The sequence below is a fragment of the Microtus ochrogaster genome, chromosome 21 (assembly GCF_000317375.1).
Source record: "Microtus ochrogaster isolate Prairie Vole_2 chromosome 21, MicOch1.0, whole genome shotgun sequence".
NCBI classification, from domain to species: Eukaryota; Metazoa; Chordata; class Mammalia; order Rodentia; family Cricetidae; genus Microtus; species Microtus ochrogaster.
The window spans coordinates 33170012-33190250 of record NC_022022.1 but is presented as its reverse complement, the minus strand read 5'-3'; the positions used below and the strand labels follow the sequence as shown (position 1 = coordinate 33190250).

General features: G+C 39.3%; 1 protein-coding gene across 2 annotated transcripts in view; it reads left to right on the top strand.

Annotated features, from left to right (window-relative positions):
• The window catches only part of Rap1gds1 (Rap1 GTPase-GDP dissociation stimulator 1), a 92150-nt gene that overhangs the window by 63133 nt on the left and 8778 nt on the right, over positions 1–20239 (top strand). For both annotated transcript variants that reach the window (XM_005357354.1, XM_005357355.3), the window contains 7 exons: positions 3485–3613; positions 6713–6838; positions 11112–11255; positions 11718–11849; positions 14436–14570; positions 15725–15850; positions 16524–16663. In XM_005357354.1, coding sequence (XP_005357411.1) covers positions 3485–3613; positions 6713–6838; positions 11112–11255; positions 11718–11849; positions 14436–14570; positions 15725–15850; positions 16524–16663 — 932 coding nt within the window. The remainder of the gene's footprint in view (positions 1–3484; positions 3614–6712; positions 6839–11111; positions 11256–11717; positions 11850–14435; positions 14571–15724; positions 15851–16523; positions 16664–20239) is intronic.

Sequence of the window (20239 nt, the reverse complement as noted above, 5' to 3'; positions counted from 1 at the left end):
TAAGCTTTCTTTGGACAATTAAAAAATTTCAATTACATACTAATTTGCTACCATGACTAAGAATACCCCCTCACAAATAAGATCCCCGCCTCACTGAAGGCTTGCCAAGTGTTAGACACATAGTTACAGCTGAAATAAACTAGATCTGGATAGTCTACTAGGCCAAGTAGAGCCTGTTGAGATAAAAAAGATGAGACATTAAGGTGCCTTATTAAAGTAATTCCTTTCAAAAATATCTGAAACCAAAGCCTAAGTTACAGCATGTTTTCTGTTGTTGCTGGGACCCCCCCCCCATATTTATTACATCTGCCAAGTACTTCATTAAGATTCAGAATATTTTTCCATGAAATTTTCCCCCACATTCCCAACTTTTATAAAAATTGGGTAGCTAGTGACTCTTAAAACATTTGACCTCTGAGCCCTTTCAGACACGTAAAAAGATAAAAGATCTCCAAGAGTTTTTTCATTGTGTGGTGTAGGTTATTACTCGCAATGTTTATAGATATAGAAATTATAGATATAGAAATTAAAATTTTAAGTGTTTCCTATAATATTTTAAAGTGATAAGCTCATTATATGTTAACATGAACAATCTGTGCAAAGTGTTTTCAAAAGTAAAGTTGCTGAGAAAAATGGCATTTTTACTGTGACTGTTTTACCATAAGGAATACAGTAGTTACCTCTTGATGTCACTGCCTGGGTTCAGCCAGAACACCAGTGTTTTAACTAACCATTCTTCATACATGATCACCGTAAATGTCAACATATTGAAAACAACAAGGAAAATCCTAGTATTTTATAAAACAGGTTTTCCTTTAGTAGTTTTTCTGGAAGGGTTTCAACAATTAGGGAACAGTGTTCTAGAATGCCTCTCTCCATAAAGTGAAAGTTTGTGCCTGCTTATCTAAGTTCATTTTTTTCTCCTCTCGGTCTTCAATATCCAAGGAAACTTTACATGCATCGTGAACAAATTTTAGAGTTCAGTATGATGATTACTTTCAGTTAGCATCAGAAAAATAAATATAAAAGAACACACCCATTTGGTCCAAAATGAGTCTGTCCAGTTGGATGACTGTACGTTTTCTCTTGTGTGTGGTGTGTGTGTTATATGTGAGTGTATAATTTGGCTCCTGAGTAGTTTTTAAACATGCTTTCGGAAAGAAGCTGTTCTCACAAATCGAGGTGATTGACACAATTGGCTATTTGGCTCTGCTCCTCTTCCTGATGATCCGCTATAATTCCGATGCTACTAGTGCATTAGCATCTCAAAGACTTCGCTAAGCTCTACTGCATTTCTTGTACCCTGAAACCTAAATTTATGACGTTTTAAGTAGTCCAAGGACATGATAGTGGTGCCACGTTAGAATGTGAAGAGCCTTATCTTATTAGCAGCATCATCCTGTTCAGACGCCTTCCTCGTAGAATGTTCCTCTGAGGTCCCTGCACTGTTGGGTATTTGTAGAGCTCTTACGGACAGTACTGAGGGGGTGTGTGATGCTTCCATAAGCAAACACAGAGCAGAGTTTGACTCTCTCAATGCATGCGCTAGTGCTCACGCTTACGTACCTGAGATTTAGAACTCAGCAGTTCTGCAGTGTGTGACGAGATAGTCAAAATGAGTAGCTCTTACTGCTAAAGAACAGAGATATGCTGGCTCCATCTACCGTGCAGAACGCGCCTGGTAAGTAGCCAGAGTCATGTCTAACTCGGAGAGGTTTGGGGTGCATGATCATCGTACATAGTACACTTACGGTGGAAGTAGTCAGCCTATAGACCATAGTGCACTGCATTGTATAACCAAAGTGTTTTGCCTAATAACCTTGAGAATCATTCCTTTAAATGCTTCATTCTATATTCAGGAAAGTTTTTGCATTAAAAGTATAAAAGCAAATTATTTCATTGAATATACTTTTCCTTCATTTAGAATAAGCTTCATAATTCCACTGCTAGTTTTGAAATGTATTATTGGGTTGTTTGAACTGTAAATGTAGCCCAGCCTTTTTCTCAAGTTTATCTTCTAGTCTCGTTTTGATAATAGGCCCCTTTCTAGTACAGACAGGCCCCAATAATCAAACTAGATAATTAGCCATAATTACATATTTAGTTTTCAGGGGAAACAGTCTTTGACCATCTCTTCATAATTTATTCTAAAAGCCACAAGGAAGTAACAATGAAGACCACCAGGCAACTAATGACCTGACCTTTGCGGCAGCTCAGCCCTTCATTTCTGTTCTCTCCCTAGCCACCCGCTCACATCCTTATCTACAGGTTAAGAATTGTGAAGAGCAATAAAGAAGGGATTTGTGCTGTGAAGAAAATGTTTTTTGTAGGAAACAACTTTACCTTTACATCCCAGATAGATGACTTTAAAGAATTTGGAGAGAATAATTAGCTTTTAAATAGTATATCATTTTAAAGTAGAAAAGCAAACCAAAAAATAAAAATAAAATAAAACCCATCTTAGAAAGAGCATTCCTGTCTTCAGATGAACCCATTATTGATAGCAGTGTTTTGTGTAAATGCCTGAATGTTTGTCATTTTTCTTAGCTTATTCTAAAAGATACTACTTCTGGTTTTCATTTGGGTTAATTTACCTTCCCCTCGATACAGCATTTATTAGCGCTCTCTGTGAAGAAACATTGTGAGGACACAAGGCATGTTTAGCACCTTAAAGCTATTTAGTTACTTAGAAAATGGAAGCACTATCCTAAGTGAGCAATCAAAAAAAAAATGGAAGTAAACAATGACGTGTTAATGTCCTCCTCTTCACCTCAGTCATCTGTCCTACTGAGATGTCCTTAGTTAAGTAGAACTGATAAAAACCTACTTTAGGGAACTCTTCCTCTCTTGTTAAAACCACAATGCTTCCCAGCAATCATCACAGAACACTCTGCTTGCAAATAAATGCTCAGAACCAGTTGCTTTTCTGTGACATACTTTTGATGGTTTTTTTTCTGATTATGAAGCAACTGCATTTTTAAAATTCTAAGATTTTTCTCTTCTTTCTTGGTCTCTAAGCTTCCTGTTTCTCTTAGTCTTTCCATATATCCTATGAGTTGCTGATACCCAACTGATGTTTCTAACATTGAAAACCAATGGTGTGTTTAATTGTTTATATATCTTAAAAGGTTCATCATTAAACATATTAAAGGTATATGAAGACCCCATTTAGAAGAAAAAGAATAATGGTTTGATACATTTTTTAAATTATTAAATTTCTGATAATTATTGAAAAGATTAAAAGATCTCAGCTCTTCCTAATGTGATTAAAATATTCAAGTCAATCAAATGAGTGTACTTGTGCTGGAGAGATGGTTCAGCCAGTAAAGTCTAGGCTCACAACCAAAACGAAGCAAATGGACTTCATTTGCCTTTTCTGTAATTCAAAGAGAACTGAGTTACAGAAAGTAACAGATGTTTTCTGTTTGATTATATCTGATACTATAAACACTTCTTCCGTTTTTTTCTCTTTCTGTTTTAACAGATTCCCTTCAAGCTCAGCTAATCAATATGGGTGTTATCCCAACCTTAGTGAAATTACTGGGCATCCACTGCCACAATGCTGCTCTTACAGAAATGTGTCTTGTTGCCTTCGGGAATTTAGCAGAACTCGGTAAGTCTATATTACAAGCCACAAGTATCATTAACTTATTAATGCTCTTACAGTGGCTACTTCTTTATGAACATGTAAATGATTTCAGTTTTTCTTTTAAGTATTCAAGGTATTTTCTTCAATGTTAAAAAAATTCTATTTTTTATTTGTTTGTAGTTGCAACTATTTTGCTTCTCTTATTATTTTATATATTAGGATTTAAATTTTAGAAGCTTTGAGTATATAGCCCAAAAGTAATGTGCTTATATAATCTAGAAGAGACCTGTGGTTTTATTCACACCAGCACATACACAAAATAAGCATTATAATTCCTTTTTTTAATATAAACTTATTTGATTATATAACCTTAAAAGCAATAGCAAACTAAAGTGATTCTCTGTCTTTTTACAAAATCCCTAAAAGTGGTGGGTTTTTCATATAAATATATATTTACATATGTATATATTACATTTAGAGAGTATGTATGTGCATGTACACGCACCACACTGTGAGTGTAGAGGTCAGAGGGTCACTTGCAAGAGCTGCTTTGGTCTTTGTATCATGTGGATCCTTGGAATTGAATTTAGGTTGTCAGGGATGGCCTCAGATGCCTTTACCTGCTGAGCCATCTGTGTGTTCTGTGTGTTTGTAAGAGTGTTCTAGGGCAAAATTTGAGAAACCTTTGAAAATATGAAGACAGGCAGAACAAAGCCAATGCTGTAGACACTTCTTTGTCATAACTAAAACACCAATGGCCTCATCCCTTCATCCCCTTCTCTGTTTTTGTTTTGTTTTTTTCTCTATTTCCTGTATTATTTCCTTCTCTATCCCTTGCTTCCCCTTTCAACTTTTGGGATGAATCATCCCCACAGCAATGTTTATAATCATTTATTATATTCATAGGACAACCACTGGTATTTTGTCCTAGGTAATGTAATAGTTAAAGCATACATATATTTATTAATCTTCCATTTTATAATGAAACATAAGGCACCAGTACTTTACTATTGACCTTTCTAAAAGTTTGTACCCTTTGCACACTATAATTTTTAGTACTTCAGTTGACTCAAAGCTTAAAGTAATAGCGGGGTGTATGTGTCTGTCTGACTGGAGAGCTGATGGCAACTTCAGCAAGTCTTTCTTCTCCACTGTGGGTTCTAGGTTTCAAACACAGCTCATCAGGTTTATGTGGCGAATGTTTTTACCTACTGGGCTATCTTACCTGCCCTGGAAATCCTTTTTAAAGTCTTTCTCTTTTTCTTTTCTCAGACTGGGTCTAACTTTGTAGCTTGGCTGACCTAGAACTCACTACTTAGTCCAGTCTGGACTCACATTCATAAGAGGTCCACTTGCCTCTCCCCTAAGTGCAGGGATTAAAGGTGTGCGCCACACCTAGCTCAGAAGCCATTATTCTGTAGCGGCTCATGCCCTAGTGTGCTTCTCTCCTTTACTCTGCTTTTTCATGCTAAACTGATTAACATACAGGTTTTCAAGTGAGACTAAGAAGGGAAGAAGGTTCAGCCAGGGTTTAGAAATGTTAGTTTCCTTTAAACTAAGTAGGTCGTAGGAGTTTCTGTCCAATGCTGCTGTAGAAGTCACTTTAGAATCTCACACTGATGTCATCTTTGGTGTGGAAACATAAACAGTGGTTCAGATATCTTGTCACTTGCCGTCAGTTCCATGCTTCACTCCACACTCCTAGGACCGCCCTGCGCAGGGTAGCCATCACCCGCATGTGGTTGTCGAACATGGAGATACGGCGAGTCTGAACTTAGCATGCGCTGAACTGTCAAATACACAATGGGCTTTAGTGGCGGCATGAAAAATTTAGATGTTTTGCCAATATTTTATATTCATGTTGTGACAGATAGATAATAATTTGAAGCTGACGGGTAAAATAAAATACAAAGATGAGCATTACCCTGTTGGTGTAGGACGGTAGTGATCTAGAGAACAAGTTCTACACACAGGTGTCCTTCACCTGTGACGTCCTCTTCCTTGGAAAGCTTAGGAGTGGAGTAAAGAAAGTAGAGGCTGGTGAGCTTCGTGTCACCTGACCTTAAAGGACAGTGAGTTCCAGGGAAGGAAAGGTCGGCCATCCTTGATAGGCGGGAGTGTACAAGCACACATAGGACCAGTTTCGATTCTTTCATGGCTGTATTTCTACATCCTGAATAACGTGCAGAGCTATATGACTTCGTGGGAAGGAAGTTAAGCGGCCTTCCCGAGCTCGCCGGTGTTGTGCATTTGCAGGGCTGAGAAGTTAAGCAGAAGGGCATTTCTGCATCGACTCCGTTTACTCTTTGAGGAGAGGGGAAAGAAGGAGTTACCAAAAGCATGCTCACGCATAGGTGAAAGTAATAAGCATTTAGGGATGCATCTGATGTGTGTAACTCAAAAGAGTGGAGGCAGTGTAAATAGAAGATGTGTTTAAGAAACTTGTTTATAAAAATGAAATTGAAAGGCAGTTGAAGAGAGGGCTGATCTGTGTGAGAAATGGAGGCATTCCCGCGCCGGCTGAGAGCGAATTCCGAAAGAGGGAGAGCTGAGACCTGCTGAAGAGGACAGGCGATGAGACTTGAAGAGCACGGATGAACTGGCTTTTAAATAGTATCTGCAAGCTTGTGTCTCACTGATAGAGTACATACACAAAGCCTTCGATTTAATCTCTAACACTGCAAAGACTAATAACAAAAAATACAGCAGTCATGTCAGAACCAGCACAAAAACATTTCAATTAAGTTATACTCAAGATACAATGATGTCATCTTTTATTCAGCAATGTAAAATACAATTTGTTTTGAACAGTTTTCTTCTTTGCGTGAAAGCCTTGAAAGGATGAATTTATAACTCAGTAATTTTACCGTTGCTATAGCTACCTATATATTACGTCAGTGAACGTTTGTTATGACCCCAAATGTAACTGGGTCAGAACATCCTCTTTAAAGCTTTAGACACTTTCTTTGTCAGGGGCATTAGAAATCAGTTTGATTGCTTCCTGTGTCTGAGAGCATTTGTGTTCATTAATAGTACAAAGTGCTCGAGTGTTAACAGTAACAGGAAACAAATTTCTGGGTTTAATTTTGTTTGCTTACTCTAAATTTTTCTCTTATTTTTCAGAGTCGAGTAAAGAGCAGTTTGCTAGTACAAACATTGCTGAAGAGCTGGTAAAACTTTTCAAGAAACAAATAGAACATGATAAAAGAGAAATGATTTTTGAAGTTCTAGCTCCCCTGGCAGAAAATGGTAAGGAAAAAAACACCTTTTGATGTTTGATCATGTAGGGCTTCTCAGGTTCTTTAATGCCAGATCTTAACTGAGAGCTCGTCTTGGGGCTAGTCATGCTGTTATATTTTATTTTCGTATCTCTAACTTCAGCTTTATTATCTATTCCATGACTGTATTTGAGTTTAGAGAGGCTGCTTTCCAAGTTTGATGTTAAAGTCTTAGCAAAGATGCTTCCGCAGTTAGTTCTGCTCTAACGTAGAAGATAGATGAGGGCTGAGGAGATGGCTCAATGGTTAATGGTCTTTGCCTCTCAAGCATCAGGTCCCGGAACCCATGTAAAAGGCAAGTGTGGCCGTGGGGAGAGATGGGAATGGGGAGATCCCTGGATGGTGATGGCCAGGCAGGCAAACCTGTCCAGTAAGGGAGCTTCAGGTTCAGTGAGCGATCTTGTCTCAGAAAACAGGGCGGGGAATGACGTAGGAAAGCACACAGTGTTGTCCTCTGGCCTCCGCATTCGTTGACACACAGACACACAGTGTTAGGAGACTGAACTCCACTTCGAACCCTATAAAGACTCAAGAGAATAAGAGCCAGGATTTCTAGGCCTGTCAACAATAGGGAGGATGTTGGTGAATCACACCTTCTTTGGGCAAAAACATCTTAAGAGATGGGCTCAAAAAGATAGGAGCAAATCCGGAAACAAACCCATTGTACAAATGATTTTTCAAATATCATGTCTTCTACATATATAGAGGAGCCAGACACATAAACCCATTCATCTGTAACTCTAATACTGTTCAAATCCTAGAACCCATATAAACCCATTCATCTGTAACTCTAGTACTGTTCAAATCCTAGAACCCACACAAACCCATTCATCTGTAACTCTAGCATTGTCGGAGCAAAATGGGAGGCAGTAGCCTGGTATGCCCAGCAATTAATGAGAGACTGTCAGAAACAAGGCAAAAGATGACAACCAACACTTGAGTTTGTCTGTTGGCTTCTACGTGTACACCATGAACATTCATACTCAGAGAAACATGAAACACACAGAAGACTGAAACTGTTCGCTTACTATGTTCAGAGCTGAAAAGCAAGCTTTAAAAAGATCAGTATGAAAATTACAAATAATAAAAGTAAACACAGAAGGTTTTAAAATAACGTTGAAATTTCCAACCAAAATTAAGTACTTGGTGGCAGCTTTACAGCAAGTTAGATACAGTGGAATTAGGGAAGCACAGGTAGAAGAGAAATCCTGGATGGAGTCTAAAGAGAAGGAGAGAGAGTTACAGAAGGGAAGAAAGCTCATTTATGTTCCTTTGTTGTTGTTTTTAGCCCCCAAAAAGAGTAGACATTTTGGGAAGGGACGGCGCAGAGTGCTGGCAGAAAAGACCTGAAATTGCAAAAGATAACTCATTCATGTAGGCACCCAGAGTCTCACAAGGCTTTTGAAAGGAAAGGGAAAATGCACATAATTTAAAATATACCACAGAAGGAAAAGAAAGACTTCTTGCTAAATAATACTGCGAATACAGGGGAAATATCATTGCTTTTTTTTTTTTTCTGACAGGCTTTCATATTATTTAGCTCTGGATGTCCTTACATTTACTATGTAGACCAGGCTGGCCTCGAACTCACAGAGATCCACCTGTCTCTGCCTTTCGATTGCTGCCATTAAAGACATGTATCATTACACGCAGTTCCCCATATATTTTTTTAAAGAAGATTTCAGATAAGGTACTGGCTTCAATTTGAAACTTAAAGCTCGAAAATTTATCTTAAAATATATGGGAAGGCAGTCCTTATACCAGGGCTGAAAACCTTAGTTCAGTCCCCAAAGCCACATAGCATAAGTGAAGAACCAACTTCTGCAAGCTGTCCTCTGTCTTCTCCGTGGGCGTTCATTCCCTTCTCCATCCCATGTCCCCCTAGCCACACATACACAAAATAAGTAATCCCTTTTTTATTTTAAAGTAAAATGCAAAAACTGAGAAAGACATATTTCAGTTTTATAAAGTTAAATGAAAAGTAAGTCAGGGCTGATGTAGCCCAGTAGCCTAGAACGCATGAGGCCCTGTTCTCAATCCCCAGCACACACATATAAATAGTAATAACAAAGACAACACTAAACTCGTTTTTAGGAATGGTTATTTCTTTGGTGAGGTAATAAAGTATGGAGGTGATTTATCGTAACACCCAGGGCATTGGCGTGAGAGATACAAAGGGAGGGCCTTGTGCACAGAATGAGAAATATATGAAGGGACTTCTTAAATTGATGGCAGTTTATTGGTCTGAGTAATTGTCTTTTTCACAATTGCTGTGTTTATGTGTGTATTTTCTGTGTGTATGGCTTTTCAATAAAGGTTATATGATAGAGAATCTTGATTGCCAGATTGGTTGACCTGGGTTGAGAAGCTCCTAGGATTAAAGCATACTCTGTGTGTGTGTGTGTGTGTGTGTGTGTGTGTGTGTGTGTGTGTGTGTGTGTGTCCCCAAAGACGATTAACTAAGGGGGCCCTAACTGTGCAAAAGCTCCCTGGTAATGGTACCCCACCCCAGTGTGGCCAACTGAAACATGAACCCAAACAACCTGCCTTAATTTATTTGATGTAAATATAGTCTTAGAAATGTTACAGACAATTTAATATATATGCATATGTGATCCACCTTATATGTTCACACATACCATACGAAGAAGTGGTAAGGATCGTCCTTGTGTAAAATGGGGTTGATAAGCGTGCTAGAAAGTCTACTTTGCCAGAATGTCTGACTGCTCTTCATTAAGGCCATTTGAGATCATTAAATCTGTGGTTACAGTCAGACTATAAGAAAGACCTGTCACCTTCATCCTGCACATTTTACACATGCTAAATGCCTTAAATCTCATTCTTCAGAGAGAAGCTTCCTTTTCATCTCATTAGGTGCTTCTACAGAATGACAATGTTACCCTTATCTTCAAGTCCTCTGCCAAAGAATCACTGTGCCTCCTTACAGAGTTCAGCAGGGCAGGGTTTTCCTTCTGTTGCATAGCTGTGCAGGGGGCAGACGGACAGACCTTTGAAAACTTGTTTCTGTATCAATTATTTGCATCCTGTTTATGATTTCTTTCTCTTGCTATAGGAGCAGAGTAATTGTCACTTGGGATCTGTGTGGCTCAAGGCTGTAACATTTCTAAGACTTTATTTTTATAATAGTTTTCAATTCTAGTTTCTGCACATGTGTATGTAGTTCTAGTGTTCTGTAACCAAGGAAACATCCTACTTTAAGTATGGCCCAGTACAGGTGCATTTTTTTTAAAAAAAGTATTTTGTGTACTCAAAGATATTCAAACAAAAATTAATAATGCTAATTTAAAAAGTTTAAAATTTCCATGCTGCAATTACCTAAAAGAACAAACATTAAGTATATGTGTATTTTAAGCTTCTTCCATGTGACAGACTGGAACTGCCATTGCTGTATGTGACACCCATACCGTCTTTGGGAACCAGTGACTCAAGTAAAATCCAACTGGAACACCAAGATGTAAACTTAAATGTTTTACAAAGAGAAGAGAGAGATGGCTACAAACAAAGTCCTCAAGAGCATAGTGGTATTATAGTAGTCTAAGATATTAGCACTATAAAATGACAGACAGTGTAGAGGTGAAGTTACCATTACAGTCAGATTTTTTAAAATGAAACTATAATACATATTAGGAAATAGAATTTAGTGCAAGCAACCACCATGTACCTGTGTTCCCAAAAACAATGTTCATGAAAACTTGTAGCTCAAGTTATAAATCACACTAGAAAAACTCCACCTGTGCAAATACCAAACGAAGTATACTTGTGTATAGGTTCAGATTTTCTAATAGTTCTATAATTTTGATAGCTTTTTATTCAAAACCAGTAATAGGTATATTTTAACTTCACATAACAAATATGTATGTGTATTATAGACATGTTGTGTATAATATACTGTTGTCTTTTAACATAATCATAATATCTAAACAAATAATCATATTGGTTATTGTCAGAGCTACAAGAGACATGGTGTGCTTGGGTACTGTAAGACATTTGAGAGGATAAATAATTTTAAATAGAAAAATGAAGTAAGTTTCGTGTAATCAAGCTGGACCATCGAGTACTTGATCCTGAGACCCAAGTATTCAAAGTGTTAAGTGTTTTGTTTTGTATCACAACTAAGTCGTGCATTCACTTAAAATGCACTGGCTAAACTTGTCCGTGACAGGTCACGTATACTGGAGGCCCTGTGCCATCAAAACTTACGATCTGTCTGCATTGCTCCTCAGATGCTATTAAGCTGCAGCTGGTTGAAGCAGGGCTGGTAGAATGTTTGCTAGAGATTGTTCAGCAGAAGGTGGATAGTGACAAAGAGGATGACACTGCTGAGCTTAAAACCGCGTCCGATCTGATGGTTTTGTTACTGCTTGGAGGTGAGTTTTAATGTCTGCCATCTAAGAACATGGTTACCAGATATTTTTAGACCTATCGTGCCTTTCGTGAGCACGGCACTGGGCGTCTTATTTTCTTATCTCATGTACTGTTGCTGTGGTTGTTTTGAAACCTTATACACACCGCGAAAAGAACAAGAGATAAATTCAAGAAAAAAGTTAAGTCTTGGCTGTCTTCCAGTGTTTGATGACCTGTCATATGAAAGAGACAGTTATGACACCAGAGTACTAAGATCTGGGGGGTCCTTGGAAATCGAGCTACACCATTTAAAACTTTCAGTATCTAATTTCTACTAATAACCTATTACAAGGTTTTTCCAATTATGAACTTAATGTTTTGTGAGGTGTCTAGTGTCCTAGGTGGATATCCACTTGGAACGTACATGGGTTTGTTACTCCAAGTCATGTTTACCTTATTTAACTCTTTGTTTCCTTTCCCTCCAGATGAATCCATGCAGAAACTTTTTGAAGGAGGGAAGGGCAGTGTGTTCCAAAGGGTCCTTTCCTGGATCCCGTCGAATAACCACCAGCTGCAGCTTGCTGGGGCATTAGCAATTGCAAATTTTGCCAGGAATGGTATGCATATTAGTTATTCCTTGTAGTGAAGTGTTCTAGAATTTTTAAGTTTCTGCTTTTCTATCTCATATTCTAAAAGTGTACAGTCCTGTCGAAAGCCAGCAGAGTGCTGCTGATTTCCTCCCTGGGTTCAGGCAGGTGGCCTCAGCATAGCGAAAGGGATCTTAGGACATCTCTAATCTGAGAAAAGACTCGCATGTTCGCAGCTCCAGTCATGCCTCTTGATTGTTCTGCTTTTATTCTAATTTTCTTGTCCTAATTGTCTATAATTTCTTAGCTCTAATTCTGTCTCGATTTTAATTCCAATTCATATTCTCTGTTACAAATCTGTTTTAATTCATTCTTGTTTTAATTACTCTACATTCTTTTCTCTTTTTGTTCATTTTCCTGCATTCTATCTTCTTTCAGAATCTTTACTCTTCCAATCTTTTTCCATCCCAATCCCATTTCTTCTACTGTTACTAATCCCCGAGCCTGTGTGTGCGTGTGCATGTGTGTGTGTGCGCGCACGCGTGTGCATATCCACTCATTAACAACTTGTTAGTAATAAAAAGCTGCAAGGAATATTCTCAGGGATGCAAGCATTCTTTGAAGAAATGTAGCAAAACTTATCAGCTAGTTGTAGCTAACCACAGCTGCATCTGTGTGGTGGTTCCCCCTGTCTCTTAAAGGTTACAAAGGGAGAAAAACTAAACCATCAAGAGATCTGAAGAAAAGTCAAAGAATACAGGCATTATTTTACATTTCTTTAGTGTGATTAATATCTCTACATGGTTAGTCGGTTAGGTGCTATTGATCTCTTGAAAGATTCTGATATAACAAGGGACAGACACCTGCAGTTCTGCTCTATGAAAGCCCTCCTGTGATCGCTCCCTAAGGACCTCTGTCTGGCCAACTCATCCTGCCAGGGAGTTAATTAGAGAGAACAGGCTTCTACGTTTTTTTAATTAAGTGTGGGACAAAAGGTTTGACTGTCTTATTTTATTTGCCAGAATACACAGTTTGGGGAAAAAGTCATCCTAATAGAACACAGGAAAATTGTGTGTGACGTGCTTAAGAGTCCCAAAGCTGAGTTAGGAGGGGAGCATGTTATCACACAAGAGAATGTGCACTTAGGGACAGCCAGCTCTTCAGAAGGCAGTGTTTTTCATTTTCATGGGCCCTGCCTTCATGAATTTAACCTCCATCAGATATGTAACTCTCTGGTGTGTTGGCCTTCTAAATGTCAGCTGTTCTACTGTGTAACCTTGCGGATCCCATGAAAGTCTATAAATACTTGTTGTTTCCTTAATCTTTTAGAAGCCTGGAATATTTGTACTGACTTTACTAACAAATGACACATTTCGTATAGTCATCTGCATTCTGAAATTAAAAGATCAGTGATCATGTATTGGATTTGAATATTTTGCACTTCTGATTTAGTGAACTTGAGCATATATATATCTGATGGGGGATATGTATCTTTCCCAGTCATGTTATTTTGCATAGTGGCATATTATTTGTATTTTAATAATAAATCTTTCCTGAAGACCAGAGGCAAAGCTAAAGTCACTAGAGGTCAGGTAATGGTGACACACACCTTTAATCCCACAATTTGGGAGACAGAGGCCGATGGATCTCTGTGAGTTCAAGACTACCCTGGGCCACACAAGATCAATGCAGAAACAAATCTAGGTGGTGGTGGTGGCTCACACCTTTAATCCCAGTCCTAGGGAGTCACACGCCTTTAATCCCAGCACTAGAGGGAATATAAAATGGAGGAAAGAGAGGCTTAGTCTGCTTAGTCCATAGTTGCCCAGCCTTGGTAGAGGTAAGACTTCTCTAGTGGCTTAGAAGCCTTGCTTTTCTGGTTTTCAGGTTGAACCCCAATTTTTGTCTCTGGGTTTTTATTATTCATGGTACAATTTGGGCTTTAATAACCTGAATATTTATTCTTGGGTTATTGTTGTTATACCCTTATAACCCATGAAATTTACATATGAATGATCCTATGGATGTACAGTATTTAGTTTAATAATATTTCAACAGCACTGGACCTCTTAGTTTGTGAATCTGATACCCTTGATGTTAATCTAAGAACTCTTATGTTTAGAAAAGGTGGAGTTTTTCTACTTCAATTTTACTCCAATGTGAGCTATTCATATATAACACAGGTTGACTGTCCCTTAATCCAGTATGCTTGAGACCTGAAGCGTTACAGAGTTTGGATTTTCTCAGATTTGGGGATTTTTATTATGCAATATCTTGGTCAGAAGACCCAAACCTAAACATGATATTTATCTGTTCTTTTACTCTTTGTGTAAATTGTAAGAATAGTTTTAGATGATATTTTTAGTCTATCCTAATTGTTGGCTGATCACATCAATTCAGTTACAGAGTTTTACTTACAGATTCCTATCTGTTCCAAAACTTTCCGGCTTTAGAACATTTCAGACTTTGAGGTCTTGCTTCAGAAGTTCAACTATCATGGCTGACTTATTTTCTCCTCCCTTCTCTTTAGAACTCTTTAGTTATCTAAGACTGGCAGAGCATTCGGTTTTGATGTAGATGGGTGGAGAGTTTAAACTGTGCCTTTGTTTCGTATAGATGGGAACTGTATTCATATGGCAGACAACGGAATTGTAGAAAAGCTCATGGACTTGCTGGACAGACATGTAGGAGATGGGAACGTGACTGTGCAGCACGCAGCACTAAGTGCCCTCAGGAATCTAGCCATTCCAGGTAAGATAAAGCAGCCACGTGGTGTGTGGACCTCCCTGTCAGCCAAAAGGGGAGAGCCTGCTGTTGGGGCACAGGCCTCTAATCCTAGCACTTGGGGGGCACAATGGTTATTAGTGGCCAATCTCACAGAAGTAGTGAGTTAGTTCCAGGCCTGTCAGGGCTACGTGGTGAGACACAGTGTCAGGAGGGTAGGGGAGGGACTAGGTAGGGTCTTGGTTGTTCACCTTTTCCTAGCTGAGAATGGAAACTATATGTTACGTCTGTTTTCTGAGACAATACACAGCTGGTCTCTCGAGATAACTAAATGAACTGATCAACTTTTATGAGCTCTTTGCTTCTTATTATATCGCATGCCTACGCTTTCTTAGGCATCTTCGGGTGGAGTAAGACATAATAACAAGGTCCCCTAAAGAATAGTTTTGTCAGGTAGTTGGGTCTTTTTTGTTTTCTTTCATCCTATGGGCAGATACATAGTTTTTGTAAATCTTTGTGTTAACAGTTTTGAACTATAGAATGACACTTTTAGAGAAAATGACATTGATGATTTTTAAGGTTAATTCTTTTATTCTACTTCCTAAAATTAAATTTCTGACAGAGTAAAATAGTAAAGTAACATGAAGATCCAATCCATATGTATTTGATTTGTGTAGCATATTGATAATATTTAATAGTGTCTCACATTTATATTAGTACAGTGGTAAAGAAAAATACTCGAGCTCGAGTACTTTGTAAGATGTAACATTTTCAGATTTTCTTTTCATTTTCTAACTCAGTGCTTTAAAATTAGGTTTTAAAAACTAGTATGATTTTTGTTATATTCCCATAAGCAGGATACCTATATACCAAATCTTACTGTTTATTTGTCCTCCCCCAACCCCCTTGGGCAGCAGGTGTTGAGGTAGATTGTCTCCCAGGCTGGTCTCAATGTTGTCATGTAGTGTCTGAGGACCTTGACCTCCTGAGCTTCCTGCCTCGCCACGTCATGCCCTGACTGCTGGCATACACCAGCATGCCCAACCACCTCACTCTTCACATTTCCAAGTAGAGAAATATAACACAGGGTCTTAAAACTAGGAAGTGCTAGATGCATGTTGAGTTGAATGTTTATTGAGACTGTTATCACCATTTTAACCATCGACTCTTTTTCCTTCTAGTTGTAAATAAAGCAAAGATGTTATCAGCCGGGGTCACAGAGACAGTTTTGAAATTCCTTAAATCTGAAATGCCCCCGGTTCAGTTCAAACTCCTGGGGACGCTGAGAATGTTGATAGATGCACAAGGTAAGATGCCACATTCTTGGCACACATGCAAGTTTCTAGCTGTCAGAATTATGGAATTGAAAAGTAAATAGAAAACAAAAGTTTAAACGAGATTGATTTTAGGCTTAATTCTTATGCTGAATAATTTTGAGTAACAATCATATTGTATGTTATTATTAATACCTCATTAAGTCTTCTGTCTGTTGATGTCTTACTACTTTGCCTTAGACATATCATGCCCATGTTTACCTGTCTTGAAAAGCATGTTTTAGTACAGCGATGATCAGCATTTTTAATTAGTTTGTATTGTTCTATTTGAAGAAAATAATAAAGACCACTTCTAGGAGTGAACTCTGTTATTCTTATATGTTTTCTAATTTTTAATCCTTCTTTGTCTTGGTTGTTTGGAGTCCTTTGGAACCCTATTTGTTACAGTCTGCCAGAGCACTGACTGACTCTTAGGCTTAACCAGGAACGTGAAGTTACTTGTTTTTATGTTTATGTGAAAGTCTGCAACGTTACTGAGTAAGCTAAATAGCCCATCAGGCAAGGAGCATTTGTAGCCCTTGTTTTTATAAAATGGTTGCGCTGGGGTTTTTTTAGACCTATAATTTTCCATCCTGCACCTGCTCTCCTGTCAGCTGATTGCCTGTCGGTGATTTAGTCTGGTTTTTGTTTGCCTTGTTTTCTATAGCAGAAGCTGCTGAACAACTGGGAAAGAATGCTAAATTGGTGGAGCGTTTGGTTGAGTGGTGTGAAGCCAAAGATCATGCCGGTGTGATGGGAGAGTCAAACCGACTGCTCTCGGCCCTCATACGACATAGTAAATCAAAAGTAAGTTCCGGAGGAAGCCATACACTGTCAAGCATTAGCATGGTCCTTGTGGAAGCCAGCACTGTAGATTTTGGCACCGTGTACTTACATATTCACGTATTGTCTATAAATATGCTAATCCCCATTCCCTGCAGGAAGTAAAGATTGAGGCTTTTATTTAATTTCATTGCACCATACTAAAGGGAAAGGCTTTGGTAGTAGGAGCTGAGGGAGAAAGTGGAGAAGGGCTTTGTCAGCAAAGGCATGTATATATGTACACCCAGATGTCAGCAATGTATATATGTACACCCAGATGTCAGCATGAAAACGGCAACTGCAGATTTGTTGGAGAGAGTAAACGGTGTATTAGAATTAAGATGAATTATATGCCGAGTATGTGGGTTGGATTCTCCAGAAAAGTAAGTCTGCCACCCCCTTCCCTCCAGTACTACTGGGATTAAATCAGGCCTGGATACACTAGGACATATTCTACCACCGAGCTACATCGCTAGTCTTTTAGACAGAGTTTCTTTGTCTTGCGCAGATCGGCCTTGAAAGGCTGGGATTTGAAGCATGTGACACCATACCCAGAAGAAGTATAGACTTCCTGAAGGATTTTAGCCAGCAAAGTTTCATTATTTCATGTCTATTTATAAAAATCACTTTAGAGTTTTTAATGAGAGCAGGAAAAATGTTGAATTTAAAGTAAAAGGTGCATAAGAGAGGATGCCATTTGTGGCTGAGCTTTGAAACTGTTAATTATCACTTTGAGACACTCATTGTTCCAACAAGAGTTTTTTTTCACCTCACGGTCCAGGTGGGTGGTAACAGTGAAGATGGGAAACAGGACTTGGCAAGGCATAGGCAGTAGGGTTGGCTGGCCTCTCTGCTAGGATACAGAAGCAGGCAGTTTTTAAGTTAGTTTGAGGCTTGGTACCTGATAGGGCCTGCCAGTCATCCAAACAACACACAGAAGAACAGCTCAGGCTCCCTCGCTTCTATATTCTAACCCATTTGCCCACACTTTTTAGAGTCTTTCTTTGCCCAGTGAGAACAGTGGTTAAGAGCACTTGCTGCTGTCCCAGAAGACCTGAGGTTGGTTCCCAGCATCTGTGCAGGTGGCTAGAAACCTCCTGCTGCTCTAGCTGCTGGGTGTTCTAACACCTTCTTCTGACCTCAGTGGGCAGCTGTACACATATCATACACAAACACACACACACACATACACCTAAAAGTAAAAATTAAAGAAACATCCAGTTCTAAGAAACTCCCAGAATGTCCCATCACGAAATCAAAACCTTCCAAAATATTCAGAAAATTTTCTGAGGGAATCATACTGGGCATGGATATTCTCAGAAAATTTTCAGCACACCCCTCTCTCTCTGTCTTTTCTATCTGAGGGGCAAAATAAGGAGACACATGCTTTCTGGTGATAACTTTGTCTTTACTTCATCTTGAAAATATCCTCTCTGAAAAAATCTCTCTTCACAGCCTCCTAATTAGTTTCACGTCCCTTCTCCTTCCTCTGCTCAGCAGCTTTTTCCTAATTGACTCTGCATCTCTCTCTCTCTCTCTCTCTCTCTCTCTCTCTCTCTCTCTCTCTCTCTCTCTCTCCAACCTATGTCTGCTGTCCCACACCACTGCAGCAGCAGCTCCTTCACACAGCTGTCTCTCACTCACACACACACCCTTCTTGTACACCATTCCCTCAGTCTTTACTCACTTTCTTACACTTCTCTCACTCTTCTTCATCTCTCAAGCCTTCTCTCTACCCACTCAGCTCTATCCTTCCTCAGCACGCGTGCACACAACCACACACACACACACACACACACACACACACGTACACGTACTCACTCTCTGCATAGCTCTTCCCTAACTCTCTTTTCTCACTCTACACAGCTTGCTCTCTCTCTCTACACCACTGCCGCTCCTCACAGCCAAACTCTGGACAATTACATGGTACATTTTCAGGGCCCATCCCATTCTCATAAGGCAAGATAAGTCACGTAGTTTCTTCCAGGTTAGAGATGTCACATTGACTGGCCAGTCAGTAACGCTTGGGGCCATGCACATAGCCTAAATGGTTAGGGTTACCATCAGAAAATAACATTGAAATTCAAGACTTAACCATAACAATTAATTAGCTGGACCTTGGGTGCTAGGGAGTATGTGCAGAAAAGCCATTGCTGCAGGGAGCTTTTCTACTAATGCTTCAAGCTCTGACCTTGAATCAGCAAAACATCTGGGGAAATGGCTTCACATATTTATGTCTAGGGGAAACCAGATATTCATCTCTAGGGGCAACCAGCCTGCTTTGAATTCATGGAGTCTAAAATTAGCTGTCTATGTAAAAGGCTCTCTTCATGACTGAGAGTCCTATGTCTAAAATATTCTAGTATTATTTCTGTTCATCAGAATTATACACTTAAGCAGAAATCATCTTCCTGACCACCCACGGCTATGTGTGTGTTCAGTAGATGAAATATTTTCATGAGATAAACACACAGGCAGTGGAAATACACCAAAAGCTATTTTTAGAGAAGAATGAAGTGGCTCATGAAAGAAATTACAGACAGAGACAAAGAGTTATCTACAGCCAGTGACCCCATGGCCTTTCTAGGTGGGGTCCCCTCAGGGAATCACTCATAAATATGGCCCAGGAATAATCAAGACATCTCTGACCAAGATGATTAGGAGGAAGCCATGAAATTCTCTGAGGATTTCATAGATTCTCAGGTTGAGCAGCATTATTCTGTTTTCAAATTTGTCTTGTCTAGTTGAAGGTGAAGTTTTATGCTTTGAGCATATCGATCATTGTCCACTACCTATACCCTGCTCAGCCCCGCACAGAGCAGAGTACGCGCGTGTGTGCGCTGACCTGTGTGGTCATACATGTGGAGCATTGTATTCCTTTCAGAGCCGATAAAGACAAAATAGTTGCTAAGAAGAAAATATGACTACTAGCTGCACCTGACTTTTTGCCATGTTCTTATGTCCTTTTTAATATAACTTTATAGTTACTACAGAAACATATGAAAGATAAATCATGTCATAGATGAAATCATTTGACAAAGACAGGCTCAGTAGTTTGCTTTGTCAAAGTCAGTGTTGGTACTCAGACTTCTCCGGTCCAGAGCTCCCTGCCCCTTCTCCCTTAGAGTTTGAGAAAGGGGAACCAGAATAATTGTGGCTGAAATTCTGTGTGTTTGTTTTGTATGTGTTTTTGTGTATTCACGTGCTATTTTTTTTTTGCAAGTACACTCTCTCCATTCCCTTTCTTCCCTCCAGACCTGCCCTTGTACCCTCCATCCTCACATTCGTGTCCTCATCTGTGTGTGTGTGTGTGTGTGTGCGCGTGTGTGTGTGTGTGTGTGTCCAGACCTGCCCTTGTACCCTCCATCCTCACATCCATGTCCTCATCTCTCACGTGTGTGTGTGCGTGTGTGTGCGTGTGTGTGTGTGTGTGTGTGTGTGTCCAGACCTGCCCTTGTACCCTCCATCCTCACATCCATGTCCTCATCTCTCTGTGTGCGTGTGTGTGTGTGCGTGTGTCAAGACCTGCCCTTGTACCCTCCATCCTCACATCCATGTCCT